Source organism: Cuculus canorus, chromosome 18 (genome assembly GCF_017976375.1).
Source record: "Cuculus canorus isolate bCucCan1 chromosome 18, bCucCan1.pri, whole genome shotgun sequence".
NCBI lineage: Eukaryota > Metazoa > Chordata > Aves > Cuculiformes > Cuculidae > Cuculus > Cuculus canorus.
In genome coordinates, this window is record NC_071418.1 from 6,183,756 (window position 1) to 6,206,131 (window position 22,376).

Here is a 22,376-nt window from a genome sequence, read left to right on the forward strand (position 1 = left end):
GAAACGTCAAGAACAAGGTTAACAGGAGCTGTGGGCCAAGAAGGACAGGGATAAAGATAGAAAGCCAAAATTCTGCAAGAAACGCAATTCCGCAAATGCAAAGAAATGCAATTCCATAATGCAACTCCCTCCAAAGCCAACCTGGAGGAGAGCAGCAGACAAGGCGGGACATTCGCTGCGCTCAGCACTGTGGAGGTGGTCAGAGGGTTCAAGCTGCTGACTTAATGTCTGCAGAAGTTTAGTTTGCAGTAGGCTTCCAGATCTTTGACGTGGATTGAGTTTGCAATGAAAATAACTTTGTTCAAAACTGAACCCATTTGAGCATCAAACGAGACACTACGTTCACAACCATCCAGTTTCAGTTCAGCCGGACTCGTCCAGACGGCCCGGTGAAACTTCAGACTCTCTTGGAATGGATCCCTACATCATTTGTAACCTCCAGAAAGCAGAGAGGGACAGCCAAAACCAATACTGTCCAGCTACACGTAAAGTCCGCAAAGTGTCCAAGCAGACACCCTGCAGCAAAAGCAACCACACTGCTTCCATGAGCGATTCCTGCCAACCTGGACACGGCTGGCAAAAACTAGTCGCAACTCAAGGACACGTCAGAGTCTTCATCTGCATCAGCCAAAAATAACCTGGTAGACACTGTTTCTAACTTTCCCCCGTGGCGCTGGACACATGGCAGGAAGGTCTGCATCTCTGGATGTCCACAGGCTGCTCAAAGCCACCCAGAGACAGCCACAAAACCAATGAGAAACACGGGGTTAGAGGCACAGCTGAGAGAAGGGAACGTGTCCCCATTGCGGTGGTTGTATGACCCGATGTAACCAGCTCTACCCAAAACAGGAGGAGCAGGACCCCAAGTCCTGGTCGTAGTAGGGCTTGGAAGCAGCCCCTGGGAGCATCCATGAGGAGGGATGTCCCGGCTGCACCCGGCATCACCGGCCAGGAACACAGTGTTAGCTGTTGGATTGATGGCAGCAGACTAAACTGAACAGGCAGAGACGATAATGAGAGACTTGATGGGTAAGGTCACATTAAACACAAATAAAGGTTAAAGATGAATAACTAAATTGTCTAGTCTCCCATCATTTGCATAATACAGTCTGATCGGTGCTATTAATACTAAGCACATATTTGCTGTCTGCTCTCTATTGCAGTTTAATCAGGGTGCTTTCACCTCCATTAACCCAGCAATTACAACACGCATCGACTAAGTGCTCACGCTTAAATCCCCGGGAAGAAGGGACACCCAGTGCACCCCACTGCCCTGCCCAGTACCTCTGCACCTCATCCCATGAGCAAAAGCTGGAAGAGCAGGGAGAAATATAAGCGCTTTCCAGCAAAAGCTGGCTGGCATGACACAATGAGGAAAGACAAGAGCTTCAGCATCATGACCTGACTTGGATAAGGCAGGAAAGCAAGAATAGACACTCATGGGCTCACTCCGCTGCTGGCACTCCTGCAGCGTGGTCTGCACATATCCAGAAGAGAGCTCAGTCCTGCTGAAGCTAAAAGGGTTTTTGTTTCTGGAAAGCGAGTAGCATCACTTTCTGGAAAATGCCATCCTGAGGATGAGCAAGGATGGGAATTTGTAGCTGCAGAAGTAAAGCCTCAACTTTAAGTGCACAAGAAGGATTTGCACACGTTGCATGGGGCTCTCCAGCCCTGCCCCAGGCAATGGCTGCCTCCCACTTGTCATCGCTCTCACCTTAGATTTGAAGAAAACCAGGTTTCACGAAGCGGAAGGTTTTCCTTTGTAGAATCATAGAATCATTAAAGTTTGAAAACACCTCTAAGATTGCCAAGTTCGACCCCCACCACCATGCCTACTAAACCACATCCCAAAGTGCCACACCTACATCTTTTTTAAACACCTCCAGGGATGGGGACTTCACCACTTTCCCTGCGCAGCCAGTTCAAACGCTTCACCACTCTTTCAGTAAAAAAATTTTTCCTAATATCCAACCTAAATCTCTCTTGGCACATCTTGAGGCCATTTCCTCTCATCCTATCACTTGTTACTTGGTTGAAGAGACCAGCACTCGCCAATGAGGTCTCCCCTCAGCCTCCTCTTCTAAACAATCCCACGTGGCTCCTGCCAGCGTTTTGTTAGATGAGCTACAAACATCATGACAGCAGCATCGTGGACTTCATCACCAGCAAATTTGCGGCTTCCCTCAGCCCAAAGAGAGGTGCTTCTCAATTTCTTGTCAGCACCGGCAGGGAAGCGAGATCCAAGGCACGGCTGAAGCCCGCAGGACTCTGCAGGTTACAATAACTCAGCCAAGGGACAAAGAAATCACTCATACAAAAAAGAGCAGGTGGGTGGCATTCAGTGTTTGCCCTCTGTTACCATTGCACAGCCACAGAGGCAGACAAGCAAGGTCCTTGTGAGGCCAAGGCCACATTCCTCAAGGTCGGCAGTCCTGAGGAGACGCCTCCCAGGGTCATTTTCCATGCCACCACTCTCAGAGCATCAAATGCTTAACAACGTGGTACCTACAAATCTGCTTGCTCCGAAATGGAGGCAAACTTGACGATATTTCAGATGCTTATTGTCAGGTCAGCTTACGTCTCTGTTGGCAGCACACATACACAACACCGGCAATTTGAAGAAATATTAGTGACCTTCAGCAAACCACACGATTGATTCCAACTGTGATTGTTCTGAGTCATTTCAGTCCGGTCTCCGCATGAGGCCCATAATTGGAATGTGACAGTGGGTTAAAAAAGCATTAGAAAGAGAAGAGGGAAGTCAACCCACATTAATTAGTTCATGCCACTAATTAGCATTAGCTGAAATAACCACAGGGGCTGATTATTGCAAAAAAAAAAAAAAGCCTGATATAATGAGAGACTTGGACAGGAAGACCTGTAGAGCTTGGAGAAAAACTATTCTGGGATGCGGGAGACCCCACCGTGCTTGCAGAGCAACAGCGGAAAAGTCATTCTTAGATCATTGCAGTCCAAAAGCTACCCAAAAGCTTTAGCAATATGAATCAATCTGTACGGACACTCTCCTGCCAGTGTCACGGGTTGTGCAGCCATCCCCTGGCATTGACGGCAACACCGTAATACTGCGGGGTGAAGGAGTGAGACAGGGAGGAGGCAGCCGCTTGCTTTTAGATGAAGCAAACATTTGAGATTGCACCCTGCTCCCCAGCCAACCCCTCGCACAAGTTGCCAATTGAACTGAATCCAATTTTAAGAACAAATGAAGAGCGAGTGGCACCTTTAAGAAACAACCTGCTCTTCCCCACCTGATCAAAATTAACAAAGAAATCATGATGATAAAACCTGATTGTCTGCGTTTAGGTAGATCACCTGGCATCAAAGCTGGAGGTGCTGCTCGTCTGTGAAGTTCGATGATGCTGCTCTTCTCATGCAACATTTTACCAGCTTTGGGCCATCAAATAGCCCAGAAGAGGCTCCGCGAAGCCCCAGGGAACAAAGTCCATAACACATCAACTAACGCCAGAAAGCATCCCAACAGCAAAGAGAGAAAGAATCATTTTTACTACCTTATTAAACACAAATATAAAACTGTTCCTGACTTGCCTGGGAGCTGACACAGAGACAATGAGACACAACAAGTCGTGTTTTGATGGTGCCCAGAGGCTCCTGTTTCACACTTATTAAAAGAGAGAAAGAGATAACTGATCAGAAACCAGAAAGTGATAAAAGAAAGCAGTGTGGGGAGCAAGGAAGGGGAGACACTGCACATCCCCAGCCCGTGTCAGAGCCTGCCTCAGCCACAGTGATGAGCAGAGAGCATCTCCGCAGCCCCTCACGCCCCAGCGAGCTTGTGGCGAGCTCCGCATCAGCTGCCCGCCTGGCTTTGCTGCTTCTGCACATCTGCACAGAGCCCAGCACCTCTGGGGACAGAGACAATGGCCATGCAGCAGCAACACAGCGAGTCCACACTGTTCTGAGGCGGATGAACGGCTTGCTGTTAAAACCATGAACTGGGATCAGACGGGGAGAGAGGTCCCTCAGAAAGCAGTTCGTTAGCAGAGAGCGCCCATTTGCATGTGAAACAACAGACTGCTATTTTATTATTTGAAACAACATCTCAAGGGCTTGACATTCCCAAATGAACCTCTGCTGGTTTATGAATCCCTGTGCAGGCAGCACTTTTTTGTAACCCACCAAGAGAAGAGGACAGTTCGAGTGATGGCGAGCAGCTCCGCAGTCCCTCAGCACCCTTTGGTTTCAGCTTTGAGACCTCAGCTGGTCACACTGCTCCCAAAGGTGTCTGAGGGCAGTACCAGCAGTTGCTGGGGACGTCGCCGTTCCACGGGACACGCCGAGCCCCTGTACAGCCCCAATCCCTGGACACAGCACCTCACACCCATCCTGCTCCCAGGGAGCAGCGCCCTGCTCCAGCCTCTCCACCGAGGGTGCTGAAGGCAGGTCCTCTCATTCACACACCTTCTCCAAAGCCCTCCTTGTTGCAAATTATGTATGTTTTATAATAATCATCATCATCTTTATCATAAAAAGCCAACCACCACCACCACCTGGCTGCATCAACTCTCACCCCAGCACTGTGCTGGAGCATCACCAAGCTGGGGCTGCTCACAGAGGCTCCGTGTTGCTCTGCGGCGACCAGAAGCCAACACTTGTTAGAGGAGCACAAACTGTCAGGCGGGTGAGGATCTGCCTGGGATGGGGTTTAAAGGCTATAGCGAGTCATGCTGCCAGAAGCCTGGATGCCACGAGGAATCCTCCAGAAAACAGTCAGCCCGCTTCAGGTTCCCCCAGCACGGCATCCCCAAAAACATTGCATCCACCCACCTCTTCTCAGGGGGGAAAAAAGCACAGTGTTGGTCAATATTGAGCTGGCAGGAAGGGATGAGTTAAGGGAAGAAGTTAGCTGGCACGCATTTAAGAAGACTTGAATTGCACCTCCTCTCACAGCCTGAATCACTGGCAACCCCCGACATGAAATACTAAAATCAACAACTCATGTGCAACCTTAAATGCTCCACAGAATTAAAAAAAAGGCTCTTCTCAATGCTGAAGTGGGTGCAGTCGTATTTATGATTAATAGGATCCAATACGCAGCTCTAATCTCCCTTATTTCTATTCCCACGGTGCGTGGCAGCCCCACACCCCAGTCTGACTGCTCAGGATCACAATTGGGTCCCACCAGCAGCACCCAAACCCCTTGGACCAGACCACAGCCCCCATAAACTGGGAATAAACCTGCAGACATCCAGCATGCCCCGGACCGCAGCTACAGCTCTAGCTGCCAGAGTAACAGCGAGTAACCCCAACCCCACACCAATAAAACTCTGCGCGATGAAGACGGAAAGCTGAATTTACTTTCATATGGAAGTTTAAGGGTCTCCAAGTGTTACAGGTACATCACGGTCTGCATTCTAATTTGGAGATGGCTAACAAAGGAGCAGCAGTGATGGGCAGAGCAGGTGGAAAGGCACTTTAATACCAGTTCTTTTGGGGTTTGCTAGCAAAAGTTGGGTCAGCGCTGTCTATCACACAGTAAAATGGATTTCTTCCCTTTTTTCTCCCGAGTTCAACTGCCTGAAGTTTCACAAAACCTAAACCACAGCATGCGCAGCCAGAGGCCGTAACCAGTACCGTCCTCCGAAAGCTACAAGTGCTGCCAAAGACATCAGCAGGAGAAGACAAAGCACACCAGAGAAGGCAAACAGAAAAGATGAGCACACGGGAAGCATCACACAAGGACTCGCTGCTGCTGGAGGATGTCAGCAGCTCTTGGGGTCTATGAATCCAACCCAAGCCCTCATCCCAACAGCCAGATCCCAAATACATCCTTGTCCCAGAGCAACACCAGCTCTGCGCTGGGTCGGGGTGGCTCACTCAGCCAACAAGGGGGATGGATGAAAATCACTCCTCAACAGCCGAAGCCCTTGGGGAAATCCACCAGCACCAGGTTGCTCCGCACCAGGTGGGACTGAGGTCATCCTGAGCAGGGGCAGTTTCAGTCTAGGAGTCAAACAATCAATCCAACAATCACTTAACACAAGAGCATCCTCAGGAAACCCAATTTCCCCAAGAGGAACAGCCTCTGAGGGCCCAATTCCGTAACACACGCCGCAGCGTAGCCCTCACCACGGCTCTGGCAGGGTACGCGTGCCCACCGTGCCATCCCCGCTGCCTGCACCAGCACCACCACCAAGATTTTTCCAGAGCCATGGCAGCAGGTGTGAGGGGAGGCCTGGGAGCTCCCCACTTCCCACGCCAAGCATCTTCCATCTGGCTCCTCCAGCCCCGCATCCTCCCCCAGTTCAGCACGCAGGCAGGAGGCTTGTAGCTATGGCAGCACTGCAGCGGGAATTGGAAAGGAAAGGTTCATCCATAGACAAAAATTTCACTGTCTTCACGGCAGATCTGCTCCGGCAGCATCTTAAGAGCAGATCACATCAGGCTGGAAGGCCTTTCCCATCCTGACAGCGCAGCTGGCAGCAACACGACACCAGAGCCTTCCCCTAATAACTGTAAACAGGGAAGCTTAAGTGAAAATTAAGGAAGGCTGCTATCAGTTTATCTGTAACTAATGTAATATTATTGCAAGTACATTTTATTCGCTAATTATCAGCCACTTTAATAACTCATAATTCTTGAAAATTGCACGCAGCGGCTTTAATCCCTGGCCTCTGCTGATGGGCTGCGAGGGCTGAAGGAATAAATCACCTCCCTTCATTGTCACCAGAGTGTGGGGACCACCGAGGTGTCCTGCGAGGTGACCTCGGAGCAGCCTCAGCCATGGGAACTCCCCGGGGAGCTGCCTCATCCGACAGCAGCCGATGGGAGCCCCTCAGCAGTGCCAAAACCTGTAGTGCTCTCATGAGCTGGCAGCACCGAGCACACCCAGAAACACCAGCCTGGCAACCTGTGGGAGGGAGGTTTACCAAAATCCACCCCAAACCCTCAAATAAACCAGCTCTGACCTCTGACAGGAATGAGAGGGGAGCATCCTGCATCCCTTGGCAAACACAGCACTCCCAATCAGAGGATGCAGCGGTACCCACTCCCAGCTGGTATTCAGCAGGATGAAGCCCAGAGGGCATCGCTGCCACCAGTAAGCGGTCGCTGCCCCATTCCCACCAAGGGGTGCCTGGCCCGGGCCAATCCATCTTTTTGGCCAAAGCAACATTCATATTAAAAACAAATGTACAGATTTTTCTCATCGGCACATTTGGGGCTTTGGCCTTTCCAGGAGAGAGGAAAAACATAGCAGGAATGTTGCTGGCACCGGGTCTGGGAAGGCAGAGGAAGCCGAGTGAGCTCTGCCCGGGAGGAGGGAACACACGCACAACTCCCAGCCTCCAAGGGAAACCCAAGGGATTTGTTACAAAACGTGATGTTTTGCAACAGCGCTGTTTTAAGTGGCAGAAAGGAGATCGGTTTGGTAACCTTTGCCATTACAAAAACAAAAGCACAGGAATATTTTCCCTGGTTTTGCCATGCAACTACGCAAAATAACCAAACAACTTGTTCAACAAACAAAACCCATCTTTGCAAGCACAGGAGCAGGGTTTGTGTCACTGACCTCCCACCCCCAACCTCCTGTCCACCAGGAAGCCTGGAGAAACCTCAAAGCACCAGCAGTAAACTTACTTTTCAAAGGGCCAATTGCTCCACGCAGGGCTTTTGAGCAGATGAGTGCTACCCACCAAAACCAGTTAGGATGCATATATGCTTCCAGTTGTTTGCTGGGAAGAAGCTTGCCTGTTACAGCCAGCCTTGCAGCTGGATCCCAAGGGATATTTTCCTAAGGACTGTCTCGCACATCATCACCACCCCGACGCCCGCGGCTTGCTCAGCAGGACACGGCAGAGAGGTTTGTGGCATCGAGTCAGCACTACAATATGAGATTTTAATTGTTAGCAATAAACCTTTAAGCCTCAGATGGGATTAACAAGAGCTTTTTCTCCACATGCTTATTAAAGTCTAATGGAGACCAGCTTCATTGCTTTTCTCTCCCTGCCCCCTTCCCACCTTGTATATTTGTAGCGTGGCAACACGTATTTTTACAGTCCCTTATTATGCAAGGCTTTTTGCAAGGGTAAGAGAAAAAGCAAACAAAACTTCAATTAACAGCTCATTTTTACACAATATACTACTCAGTAATGATTTGCTATCAGTGTCGATTGAATTAATGCGAAAGGGTGAACAAAGCCAGCGGTTGCTGCTGCAGGGTGGGATGTCAGGAGCCCTGTGAGGGGAACAAGGGCTCCTCGGAGGGCTGGTGGGATGCAGCAGGGCTCAGCTAGCGATCCATCACCCCTCTGAAGAACCACCGTGCCAGTGCCTAATTACATTACATTAAAACATAACTTCCTTTAGACCTGCAATTAGCAATGTGAATGTGCACCAGTCCCTGGCAGATGGATGGAGGAGCAGCACTGCTAGGGCACAGTCCCTTCTCCCCTCATCCCTCCCGAGCATCCCAGTCTCATGGGCGCCAGCGCCGCCTCCGAGGATCCAGCCCGCAGCCAGCTCATTTCCAAGGCCATGGTTTCTGCTTTTCTCCTCTCCACATCTTGCACATCCCATAATTACCAAAATAGCAGCAAAGCCCAAGAGAGACGCCAACTCTTCTGCTTGTCTGCAGGAGCTGCGACAGAGCCAGAGGAGCCTCAAACACCTTCCTGGAGCACAGAAAAACAAATCCACAAGAGAGACCCTTCATTCTCTTCAGCAAGTGCAATTAATTTGTTAATTCATTACAGAAAAGAGGCGCAATAAGGGACAAAGCACTTCCTGATTACCACCAACCAGCCGCTAACCAATTTCCCTGCCTTTGGAAGCTGAGGACAGTAAATCCAGGACTGTTTCCTGGGGTACAGCAGAGTTTCCAGCTAGGGAATGGGCTGGTTCCCCTCCAACCATCCCCATGGCCAGGGCTGGTCCTCAGCTTTCCTTGGTAACTCGTTTGGGCACTGGACTCTCACCAATATGACCTAAAGTCCAGAAACCAAGCTTCAAAAACAGCCCTCACAGCATTTATTTTCATGCGTATTACGTACCTTACCTAGAAAGCCTTGACAGCCTTTAATCAACACATACAAAACTCAAACCAACAGGAAAATACCTTCCCAAGCCAGCAAATAGCCCGAAACTTGAAGAAGGGACTCATCCAGTCACTTTTTCACTTTGCATTAGCTCTGAAGCCTGCAGACAACAAATTAAAGTCACATCGCTTTCACCACCTCATTGATAATTAGAGCATGATGGGGGGAGACAGGAAAACACACCACAAAGATTTTTCCCACCCTGAGTGTAGCACACCCTAACAGATCCCTCAGGACAGGCGCAGCCGGAGGATACACCACCCCACGGACGCGAGCCTGGAGCATCGCGTGCCTGCAAAAGCAGAGACACCTGTGGGGTCCAAACCCAGCAGAGGAGGCTGAGCAGAAAGGAACAAACCAGTTGTTTTTCCCCCCAATTCTCCAGCAGCGAGTCCCTCTCCAGCAGGGCATGAATAAGGCACGATGTTCAACCAGATTAAGTGTCTGTTTTACACCACTCACGGTGCCTATAAGGCAGGAGGTGGCACACGGCCAGCGCCACGCGGAGCCGTTTGTGCCAAAGGGCAGCCACTGAGCATCACAAGGCAGTGACCTACTCAGCCGCACCAAGGGGACTGTCCTCTCCGGGGACACGGGCACACACGAGGCACAAAACTCAATCTTTACAGCTTGTCTTCAAAGCAGACAGCGTGTCAAGTCAGTCTGAGTGAGTCAGAGTTTACCCTGGGAGCAAGCTGGCATTGTGTGGCATTTCTAGATCTCTGCACATGTATTATCTGTGATCTCCATGAAAGCAGCCTTCTTCTCCCTGACGTTCACCACCCAACCAATTGCAACCCTGCTCGCTGCTTCTCTGTCACTTTAATGGCAGGTTTACTTTTCACAGTGGAGGCATTAATTTGGGGTTACGCTACGAGCAAATTCAAAGGCAGATTTTAAGATCAAAGAACAGCTCACGAATCATCCATAGCGCTCGAATCATCCATAGCGCTCGGCATGGATAAATGAAGCCTCATTCAGGTGTTCAGAGTAAGCACATGATGCCACAGGAGCAAGTCTTACAGGTGATGCCATCTCCAGGCAGCAGGTTCTTCAGCGTGAACTGGCACCGTGGTGAAAGCAAAGGGAGGCAGAGGATTCCCAACTCCATCCCTGAGCCTGGCTGGATGCAGAGCATCACTGCAGCAAGGAGGGGAGCTTGGAGTTTCCCAAGCACCACCACCAGCTTTTAGAGCTCAGGAGGCTCCCACCAGAGCTCATCCAGCCTAAAGCGCGGGTGCAACGCCAGGGCACTCGGAGCAGCCACATCCCCTCCAGTCCATACTCAGCTGTGAGCAGTGGGTCAGCACCCATGCCCTGCCCCCCCCTCTGGGAGCCCACTGCCTGCTTGCTGCTCATTCCAGGATTAAAACTCAACGTAACAAAAAAAAGAGTGCTCAAATTCAATAAGCAGAAAGGTCAGACACTGTCCAGGACCCAACAGAACATCTCCGCTGACAGTGATGCATCCCTCCCCAGACTCTTCTGGCAGGTAGAGGAGAGATCTGGTATTCCAGTGTGCTCCTCCTTTCAGAAAATTGATCCTCTTTTGCAATTCTGAGCCAGATCTCAAACAGTGATTGAAATTCAATCAGCAAAAGCTGAGCCACAGAGGAGAGAAAAGCCCTATATCACATCACCAGCCTTATCAGCCAGTAATACCCGCTTGAGGTAACCAGCAGGGAAAGAGGTGCTTTATCACAGGTACATAACGGAGCAGGGAACACTGGACAAACACGTACCCAGTGCAGGTGCTTACTGAATGAAAAATTAAGCCAGGTTTTCTCGCTCCTTGCTTTGTTACAGCAGGTTTTTCCCCCTCCTCGCTCCCTGTGCGAGCCTGCTGTCAGCCCGCAGAGCCACGCTGCCGCAAGCGCCAGCAAAATGCTCCGGATCGCATCTGCTGGCAGCGCAGTCGGTGATTGCCCCCATGACCCTACAGAGGGTGAGAGGGCGATTTAGCCCCGACTTAGCTTCAAAACATCTCTGCTCTTTAGCTCGAACTTCGGGGCTTCAAATGCAGTGGGTTTTTTTTGAAATGCTTAATGCATAATAAGAGAGAGAATTATAATTAAGAGCAGCTGACAAATTGCGCTCTGGAAGTAAATAACCCTTTACCTCCATTAATAAAACAAAGTGCTTTTTTAAAAATTAGTATAATTACAGTGTTCTTTTTTTTTTTGTCGCTAATTTCACCTTATCTAACACCAACTGGATTTCAATCACTAAAACCACTGCACATGGGCAGAGAATGGCAGGAGGTAGGAGGCAGGCAGGCAGGCTTTCCACAGAACAGAGGGTAAACAGAATTCAACTCAACTTGGGCTGAAAGACAGGAGATTTAGATGAGACCTTAGGGAGAAATGTTCTCCTGTGAGGCCGGCAAAGCACTGGCCCAGGTTGCCCAGAGAAGTCATAGCTGCCCCATCCCTAGAGGTGTTCAAGGCCAGGTTGGATGGAGCTTTGAGCAACGTGATCCAGGGGGACACTGCTCATGGCAGGGGGGGTCAAACTGGATGGGCTTTATGATCCATTCCAACTCAAACCATTCTCCGATTCTAAACCTGAAGGGGTTTCTGGATGTCAGCTTTGAGAAGCTTTAACAAAAGACTACAGAGGATCCCACGGTGGGCTTTGTGGCCAGCATCACAGACCACATTTCAAATCCTGCCCTTGCCACCAGCCCAGGACAGGACATAGGGCAGCAGGTCCCAGGCATCAGTCCTGTACAGACCCATAACTTTCCCCAAGTGGCCCCAGGGTGGAGTTGGGTTGAGTTTATTTGATAAATTAACAAAAAAACCCATGCCCAGGTACTCTATTCATTTAAAGCTGGAAGGGGAAGGACCTTTCCCAATAGAAAGCTTTGCTGTGCTCCCTAATGAGGCTCCAAAAAAACATTTCCCTTCCTCAGTCATCAGAGCAGGATTCTTCCTTCCTTCCAGAGCCAGTGGAAAAGGGCCAGAATGCCACAAAACAAACAAACAGAAGGGCTGCTATTTATTTTCCCCTAAGCAAAGGAAATCGGAGCAAACCAGGAATGTCCCAGTCAAGCTGCAGCTCACGCAAGTCCATGTCAATCAAGCCCCTCTGGTCCATCCTCGTACCCTTCGAGAGGCAAAAGCAGCCCCCCAAAAGCCAAGCACCAATTCAGGCCAGAGTTGGTGCAATGTTGATGCGCTGAGGGGTGTGACAGCACACCAACAGCAGCAAGGCTGTCACCTCACCCGGCTTTGAGGAGAGCTAAGCCCCAGCTCAGGGCTGCACGAGCACAGCACAGACGCAGCTTCACAACTGTGCACTCGCCTGCCTGCCTGTTCCCACTTTCCGCACTTGAGCATCCCCATGGCAGCTCAGCTCCCGCCAGGAGAGCAATGCCAAGGCAGCAGGAGAAACTAAACACAGTGGTCATGTAAAAAGGGCAGAGTCACTTTGCACGCTGCCTCAGCCCACTAGAAACACCTCACTGGATCTTTTTATTTGTTCATTTTCTCAAGATTATGACCTAAGACAGGCAGCTGCCAGGCTGAGCTCGGTGAGATGCCACCCACGCCACCGCACCGGGGGCCCCAGGCTGCTCTGGACAGCATTTCAGCCTCAAAAATCTAATAAGCCAGAAAATACACATGCTCCACACCCAGGCATGGCCCTTGGTTAATTCTCGAATGGGTAAGGCCTCTTACGTACCATGGCAATGAGGATGTGCAGCTAATTAACTTTCTAGGAGTCACAGATGAACAGGAAAAAGCACATTAAGAATGGGAACTTGCAATGGGCATGCCTCATAGGAATTAGCAAATTGCATAAGAGGAACCTTTATTCCGATTATAAATTAACACCAGTGACAAGACCCAGCACATTTTTACTGCCTCATGAAATAATCCACCCATCAAATCCAGCTCCATGCAGATCAGGTGGGAGAGCTGTATTAAAAGCTTTCCATCTTGGTGGGGTGGAAGAACATATGCTGCCGGCGCCCAAGCTGGGAGCATCACCAATATCCTCAGACTGTACCCATGACACTAAGCATCACCCTGCCTCGTTACCTGCTTAGGAATCACTACTGAGTGCCCCCCAAAACAAATGCTTCCCCTGGTCTAATCCAGCTGATTTCAGCCCTGAGGAAGACAATGCAATTTTAATTAACATGCTATTATGCCTGGAGCAGGCGCAACGGTCTCTCCTTCCCCTGCTGCAGCTTCACCATCTACGCACTATTCTCAGCATCCATGCACTTTCCCCTGGTACAGGACTTGCACAAATTTAGAAAGCAAAATACACATCCTCAAGACACACCATCAGCTCTAAACAGGAGAGTGTCCCTCCCATATCTGTTTATCAAGTTCTCAAACGCTTCCCAACAGTGCTTACCAGAAATAGCCCAAAATTCACTATGCAAAATTCCCACTCCCATATTATATTCCAAAAAAACTTGCAAGCCTCGATCTGCAAAAATAGCAGAAGGCAGGAGAACAACATAACTACATTTTGAGAGGGTTAACGGGATCCAGCCTCCTACTATGAACATCCACACATCCGCTCCGCTCATCCATCCCATGGGAAGATCATAGAATGGTTTGGGTTGGAAGGGACCTTAAAGCCCATCCAGGTCCAACCCCCTGCCATGGGTAGGGAAATCTCTCACTGGATCAGGTTGCTCAAGGCTCCATTCAACCTGGCCTTGAACGCTTCGAGGGAGTGGGCGAACGCAACTTCTTCCCTGGGCAACCTGGGCCAGGGTCTCCCCACCCTCACAGTGAGGAATTTCTTCCTAATGCCTAATCTAAATCTTCCTCCTTCCAATTTAAAACTATTCCCCCTCGTTCTGTCACTATAGGCTCTTGCAAACAAGTCCCTCTCCAGCTTTCTTGTACTCTCTTCAAATACTGGAAGGTCGCTCTAAGGTCTCCCCCAGAGCGTTGTCTTCTGCTTATGAAAACCATCACGCAGCTACAAACCACAGCCCAAAATATTTCCAAACAGCTATGAAACGCAAGCCCCAGACCCAGGCAGGGGTTTTGATCACACCGGTCCCTCCTGCAGCATGAAGAGCCAGCGCTGACGCTCATGGGGCACACGTCAAGCCAGGCAAAAGGCACTTTTAAAAGGCGCTTTAGTTACTATTTGTTTTAAATCTATGGAATGGTCCACCCATCACATGCGGCTTTATTGATTTACTCTGTACTCAGAAAAAAAAACCAACAAACCCCATATCTAGCTGACAAGGGGAAAAAAAAAGATCCAATTGAGATGGTATTCTAGGACAGAATTACAGCCCTGGCTCCCCATCCTCCCGTTTCAGATCATCTTTTACACGAGAAGTATTGGCAGGCTCCTAGTTATAACTGAGTAATGGCCCATCAACTCTCTCCCTGGATTATATATTAACTCCTGGTTCTCCCACAACATCTGCCTTCCTTTTCCCTCCCTCTGAGCCCCTTTCAGCTCCCAGAGGAGCCCTCAGGTCCAGAGGAGTCCTGGACCGCGCTCAGCTCCGGTCACAGACCTGCACACAACAGGAGCGAGAGCACTGGTTTCTATATGCAGACAGATGTTTCCAAGCAAAATGAAGCCTCCAGGTAGAGGAGATGAAGCTGATTAAGCCTCATTATCCTATTTAGCATAATGATCGAGGAGCCGAGAGGACGTCATGCAGCCAGGGAGCGGAAAGAATAAAGTGGTTAATAGAAGCGTGTATGCACGTGGGCAGGCAGGTCAGCCAAGCTGATGTGCAGCACGCGAGGGGTTTATTATCTCCCACTACAGGCAGCTTGCTTTCTCCTCTTCCCAGCCCATGCCACCTTCCAATCCCACCACCATCACGCCTCTGAATTCCTGCTTGAATGAAGGAGCATTTAAGAGAAGTGATCTGGAAAAGGCAAGAGCAAGGGAGCTCCTGGAAGCCACAGTTCCGACACGGATGCTCCACTCTGCCCAGACCCAGCATCCCACTCAACACGTAGCACAGGAATGCTTCTGGGAATGCCAACAGCCTGCGGGATCCCCCCAACACCTCTCCCAGCTCAAAAACAAAAGCAACACATGTGCATGTGAAAATTCAGGAGGAAAAGCAGCCAGGGACTTTGTGAAAAACAGAGTCAGAGCTAGATGTGTTCTCTGGACTCTTGTGGGATCGCTCTGGAAAAAAGGGAGGCTGAAGCAAAAAACCCATCACGGAAAGCCAATAAAACATCACACTCTGAACAAAATCCTGCCAAGTCAGCAGAGCTGCAAGACAGAGTTGACAGATGAGAATAATAATACCTAATTCCAGCATTCCTATGCTTTACAGTAGACCCAAAATAGCTACTCAGAAATCAGGAACCAACTGCACTGAGCGGTATTTCTAAGTAAATTCTCCTTCAAAGACTTCAAGTTTTGACAAAGACCCTCAGCCCCAGCCTCTTTTAGTAAAGACAACAGCATTTCATACACCCTTAATCACCCACACCTCTCCAGCCAGAAGCCTCCTCAAATACCAGCTGAAAGCCAAGTTTTTGTTTAAGAAGTAGCCATAAGGTTCAACTAGAGCAAAGGAAGGAGAGAAACCTGTTGCAGCATCACTGTGGCCAGGGAGGGAAGTGAGAGATAGGTTGTTCGTTAGAGGGTTTAACATATTCCTGAAACTACAGCACCGTCCTGCCGCAGAATGAGCTCTGCTGCCACCGAAACCAGCACACTTTGCCAGAATATGACATGCAAGGAGACGCTTGCCAAAATAAAGGAGAGCCCCTTTTCCTAAAACTCCTGAGGTCCCTTTCTGCAACGCTGTCACTCTCCAAGTGCGCCCGACTGCCCCATTGTGGTTCGCTGTTCCCCACCAGCCAAGCCGAGCACTCCCAAGCGAGCATCTCCTCCTCCATAAACTCAGCTAAAGGATGAACAAACACGTTAAAGGCTTCACACAGACAGCCTGTGAAACATAAAGATGCAAAAGTTAGATCTGTCTTTTGTAAGGAATTTAATGACTACAGCTGTTTGGCATCATTAATGAGTTTGTCTTGGAGGTTTAACCCTCTTGCCTGCCCCAGCTCCACTGTTGAGCGAACACTCAGGTACCACCAGGGCCACTCAGCTCCCAGCGGGGCTGCAAGCAGGAGCAAAGCCTTGCTCCCTCCCTGGGGAGCATGGCTGGGGTGATAAGGAGTCATTAAAACCTTTTACTACCTGTTGCTATCCAGCAAACGAAATTATGGAGGAGTGCCAGGCAGAGCAAGCTCTCTGTGCAAAGAGCAGCCTTGCTAAAAACAGAGCCCTGGTCCAGTCCTCCCAAGGATGGTGTGACACGGGCTCACCAGCATCCCTTCCCTTTCATCCCCACCACTTCAAGGTGGGGGGGAAAAAAACCAATCCTGAGCTTTTAACTGATTTAGAAAGAAGCAAAACCCGCTGGAAGAGAAGTGCAATGGCGTAACTCTCGTCTGAGTGACACTTGCTCCTGAGAGAAGTCTGGGCTCCAAGTGAGGCCACACCTCAAATCCCAGGTTCAGTTTTGGGCTCTTCGCTACAAGAAAGGCATTGAGGGGCTGGAGCCCATCCAGAGAAGGGAACAGAGCTGGGGAAGGGGCTGGAGAACAAGCGTTATGAGTAGCAGCCGAGGGAACTGGGAGTGTTTAGCCTGGAGAAGGCTGAGGGGAGACCTCATTGCTCTCTGCAGCTCCCTGAAAGGAGGTTGTAGTGAAGTGGATGCTGATCTCCCAAGTAAGAAGTGATAGGATGAGAGGAAACAGCCTCAAGTTGCATCAGGGGAGGTTTAGATTGGATATTAAGACAAATTTCTTTACTAGAAGAGTGGTGAAGCAGTGGCAGACACTGCCCAGGGAAGTGTTGGAGTCGCCATCCCTGGAGGTGTTTAGAAAACGCGTAGACGTTGTACTTTGGAACATGGTTTAGTGGGCACACTGGCCGCCCTCGTCACCACCTCATCCTGCTCTTTGCAACACAAGAATTTCATTTCCCTTAGGCTCTTCCCCCTCCACACACCCCCATTTCAAAATGTAAGAGAGAAGAATGTTAGCCATCAGGAAGAAGCCGGTTTTGTGGTGCAACTGTTTATCCATCCTGTTGGGAAACACCAGCTCCGGGCAGCTGATCAAACACAACGTGGGCTTCATCCAGCACCTTGTAACGGAGGTGTTTGCTGCTACAGCTGACACCGGCAAGAGACATTGGGTGACTGAAAGCAGAAGTAAAAAAAATCAAGGTTTGATGGCAATCGGCTTTCAAAGGTTCCAGCTGCTCAACGGCAGCCCCCGACCCATCCTGCAAAGGGGCTGGGATCCTCAAGAAGAGCCAGAATACAGGCAGAGCACGTAGAGCGAGGCCAGGCTTTCAGCTGCCTGACACGGCTGTCGTTTCATTTATTTGTTCTTTAATGGATCCATTCCCACTGAAAGCAACACACCTTAATATCAAGCAATTTTCCTCACAGCTGCAAATACATTTGACTGTAGCTGCTACGAAGGGCTCGAAAAGCACAGGAACAGGGAAGGCTGATGCTGTGGGCTCTCCCGGACACCTGGGTTACCAGCCACACCGCTCTCCAAATGGAAAACTTTACATCCCTTCCTCATAACCACAGATAATCGCCAATTCCACTAAAATAAATAAATAAAAAAAAAAATCTAAAAGGCTCTTTGGGAGTTTTTGACATTATCTTCACTGACTCAGCCATTCTTGTGTTCTCAGCTGTAAAACTCCAACAGCTTCCAATTTATTTATTTTTTTAATAATACTTTTCCACGGTAGGATGGTTCATTCAATTTTGAAACACTTAAAGGGTTGGTAGCCCTGCAAATTAAACCCCTGGGTTGAAACAGAAGGTCACACCTGAACTGTTTGCAGAGTGTTGCCAGCGAAAAGAACAAAAGCAGAAGTGTAAAGAGATAAAAAAAAACGAGTGCAGACAGCCTAAAGCTGCGTTCAGCACTGGCAGAGCCACCCAGAGTCTCAGGGAAAACATGATTTCATTAAATCTGTCATAGAAACTAGGCTGTACCTGGCTCCTGTCACAGCAAAGCTGAAAGAAGAGCAGAAGCCCACCCAGCCCAGAAATGCCTACTTACCAGCGCCGGGATGAGCAGGTCAGCAAAGTACACGAAAGCTGCTCCCAGAGCAAAGCCCACGGCTACCGGGAAGAAAGCGAAGGCTCCAAAGCTGCCGGACTCCTCAGCCATGTCGATAGCCGGGGCCAGGAGGGACCAGTAGGAAGCAGCCAGCATGACCTGGGAGACAGAATGGGAGGGGTGAGAACCACGTAGGCACTGATGCCAGGAGGACCTGACACTGATGCCACGCAGCAGCAGCGGTGGCAGCCCACCCTCGAGCCCAAACAATCCCTCCCTATGCCACTGCAACCCCGCAGAGCCATCAAAACGCGCTTTCTGACAGAACAAATCACTGAAGGATGGAGAAGTGAGGTTTCTCCCTATTTTCCCCAAGAGGGTTTTTCTTGACTCAAAAGTCCAAAGCAGCAAATGAACAAGACAAGCCCATTAGGCTGATTTTCTGTGGGATTAAGCACTCTCATCACAGTCCTTCGAATGGGAACAGGAAAACCACCGTCCCACCCTTTGCAGAAATAGGAGAAGATCCATGATTCCCACACTCCTGCCAAAGCTGGGGTGAACCAAACCCTTTCTGCATCCAGCTCTGGGCTTCTCCGCAGAGTGGACAAAGGAGGAGGGAAACACAGCCTTGGTCTCATGCAGGAATAGAATAAATATCAGATAACACCTGCAGCCAAAGATCCATTCCCAAGGTAGCTGAGGGCACATCACGGCTTCGCTACGCAGCCTTAAGCCTGCTGTGGTTTAGCTGCCAAGGTTCCCACCTTGCTTCCCCAGACCAAGGCAACCACAGCACAAGGGCTTTGCACTTCCTCTGCTTCCACGCAGAGCACCCAGGCCAGGGGAAGAACAAGTTCTCATCCCAAACAGCAACACGCCAGCTCCCAGCACAGAGCAGCGCTGCTAAATTCCTGTGGCAGAGCCCCACCAATGCAGGTTGCACCAGGAAAACAAACCTTTCCAGTAGCAGAGTGCTTTGTTCCTCGCTTGCTGCTTAGCAGGGAGGGAGAAGGAGCAGCTACTCAAAAGGCTATAGAAAAAACAGAATTTGGGCTTGTGGGGGTCTCCACCACAGCCCTGCTCAGAGCTGGTTGCTCAGCGTAACCCAGCACATAGAATAAAAAGCCGAGCAAGGCACCAGTTTCAACAGCTTCTACTAAAGAATATTAACATACATTTTACCACCTAATCTCTTCCTCTCTGCTGCCTGATGGGCTGGGTTAATTAAAAAGCCATCAGCCCAGCACCATGCCCTCAGCAGCAGCCTTGGCCCCGGTTTCTCTCCCTGCAGCCCTTCAGCTCCACAGGAGCTCAGCTGTGACCAGCGCTGGGGACCGCTCTCATCACACGCTGCGAGGAAGCAAGTCAGAGATAAGCGTGGATGGCCTTAAAAAAATTCATGCCGAGGTCTGCGTTGGGCTTTGGGAACTACACCGACTCAACAAGGGCAGAGAAGTGGTGGCATCCACTGATTCACCATGGGCGGGCAGGGTCCGCGTTGCTTCAAGGTGGACAAGGCATGCTCTGAGCTCTCTATCCCAACCCTGCCTGCAGGCAGGGAAGCGCATCCAAGGAGAGCTTTCAACAGAGAAAGGGGTGCAGGATCAGGGTGCAGCGCGAAGGAACAAAGCGAGCCTGGAGACAGCAGCAGGAGGATAGATGACCTCTCCACCCAGCAACTCCCCAGAGTCCCATCTGCAGGATGCTCAGGAGAGATGCTGCTCAGCTCACTCTCATGGTATGATATTTCGCCCGCGGAATAAAAATGCGTAACAAGTTATTACATTTTAAATCATTTTTAAGGAAGGAACAAGATGCCTATTGTTGTAGACACCCGTCCCTGAGGGACTGTGTAAATCTCAGCTCACTATGAGTAAGAAGAAAGCAGGTTGTCATGTCAGGCTTAAGCATGGCTGTCAAACTTCATATTTCAAATGCCACCTCCTTTAAAAAACAACCACACACCCTAACATGGAAACACAAGCAACAGGGAAAGGCTTTGCAGAATTATATTGTCATCTTAAGTTAAGATATCATTTCCCCACGGAAAACAGAGGCCTGACACTGCTCAGCCTCCAGATCCTGTCACCACCAAAGTCAGCAATGGAGCTCCCACTGGCTTTGCTGTACACAGGCTTCGGGGGAAGACAATGACAGAGCTTTAAGCCACCTCAGCCTTGTGAGCAAACTGCTGAGTGGCACCAACCACCTTCGCTTGCTTGGGAAGGAAGAAAAGATTTTTTTTCCTACACCCTTTTATGCAGAGAACTCCCTTGACTCCACTTGGAGGGGGAGCTGGAAGTCACTGCCCTGCTGCAGCCACTGGAAGCGACAGAATCCCTGTGGGTGCCCTCAGCCCACCTCTGAGCTCAGGTGTGGGCTGGTGCTTACCCTCAGCATCCCTTCCCAGATGATGCTCATACACTTACAAAAGGGTGAGGATTTCTGCCTGCGAGCTGATTTAAGTAACAGGAAAAAAAAAGAGAAATCACACTCGATTACAAATCTTTGTATTATCCAGCTAAGGACAGGAACCCAAACCCCACCAATGCCACCAGGCAGGCTGGCATTAAAGGCAGGAATAAAAGAGAAAAAGTCAGCCTAGGCTCTCCTCAGATCGATAAAAGATGAAGCCACTTTGGCAGAGGGTATGATTTTCTGCACAAAGCTTTCTTCTCATACCAGCCCTACTCCACTCAGCCCAGCCAAGATGAGAAGCAGGGACCCATAGCGTGCTGGCTCGCTGGCACCGGGGACAGACAGGCGCCTCCTGCCAAACGGGGCTTGGACATGTTTGCAAAAAGACTTTATGCTCCAGATCCAAGATCCAACAACACCGTAAATCCAGCAGCTCTTGGGAAAACAAGCCGCAGTTGTTGGGGGAGGAGAAAGCATGCAGAAGGCAGCTGCATATCTAAAGCATCCCCAGGTTGCGACGAGCTCAAGTCCTTCCCTGGCATACATCACTGCAACCGGAGACAAAGCCCAGGCTCAAACACAACTGCTTAGTGCCACGAAAAATGACCGAATCCAGCCAGGTCTGTGCCCTCACGCTGACAGGATACCTTTGAAACATGCCAGGCAGCAGGATTTTAATCGCATCATGCCCCAACGCCCCTCCTAGGGACTGACAGGTCTCCATCACCTGCACCTCCTTCCAGGCAGGGAATCAAGGTGAGTGCCCAGCTTGGGCTCTCCTAAAAGCTGCCCAGACTGTGGCAGCTTCAGAGCCACTCAGAAGCTTTCACTCCGCAAATACAGAATGACCTTCATCCCCAGCCGGTCTCTAGGGTGTGGGGTAGAGTCCCTGCACATCCGAGTCTGTTGTCACTGGAGCATTATAATCGAAGCCCTCTCATCTTTCCCCCTGCAAGCAGTAACACCTTGTCACGCTCCTGTGCGACCATCGAGATGAGGATGGCAGCTTCAGGGGGAACAGTCACTTCAGTGGCACGTGGATCAGAAAGTCCAAGCTGCTTACAAGTGATAAGAGATCCCCTCGGCAGCACAGGAAAGAAGTGCAAGGTGAGAGACCAGCAGGACACTTTCCCTGACAAACTTTCTAGCTTGACCTCATTAAGCTTTCTAGCTTGACTCCAACAACGAGAACCGGTCTCAGTAGACCAGTGGAAATTGCTGATGCTGTTTTAAGCAGCACTGAAAGGGAATATTCAATACTAGACATGCCTGGTGCAGTTTAAAGAGCATGGCTTTATGATCTTCTGCTTCACTTGGGACAGAAGAAGAAATCAAACTATCAACCAGTAAGAGGAGCAGACGTACGAGGCTGCAGGGAAGGAAGACCGCAAGGGTTTATGAAATCTGAAAGCACAGCACCTCCAGGATAATACCGAGGTACCAGAGAACCTCTAAAAAAATGTCTTTTTTAAGAATATCAAGATTTAAGAGAACAGAGAGAATTCCACATCAGATGCCCAAGCAAGTAAAGCCTTGTCTCCATGGAAACACATCACCTCAGCGGCTTTCACTTACAAAACCCTCTATTACCCATGATTTCCAGAGAGGGAACTGAGGCAGAGAACCTTAATGCTCAGACACCCAACTAGAGGCACCAGGCTGGCAGAAGCTGAGCTCCTTCATGCCGCAGCAACACAGGTCCCTCCTTTACCCAACATGACACTTGTGCCATCATATGTGTTCAGTCTGAGTCAGTGCAAAAGGGGACTTTGCTTTGCAGTCGGGATGCTCCCAGCACACGCAGGCAGCTCTCCTGGCA

The 22,376-nt window shown here is 49.9% G+C and overlaps 1 protein-coding gene across 3 annotated transcripts in view; it reads right to left on the reverse strand.

Moving 5' to 3' along the window:
- Window positions 1-22,376, reverse strand: part of SLC39A11 (solute carrier family 39 member 11) — a 100,230-nt gene that overhangs the window by 72,106 nt on the left and 5,748 nt on the right. For all 3 annotated transcript variants that reach the window (XM_054083662.1, XM_054083660.1, XM_054083661.1), the window contains exon 4: window positions 18,137-18,295. In XM_054083662.1, the coding sequence (XP_053939637.1) occupies window positions 18,137-18,295 (159 nt within the window). The remainder of the gene's footprint in view (window positions 1-18,136; window positions 18,296-22,376) is intronic.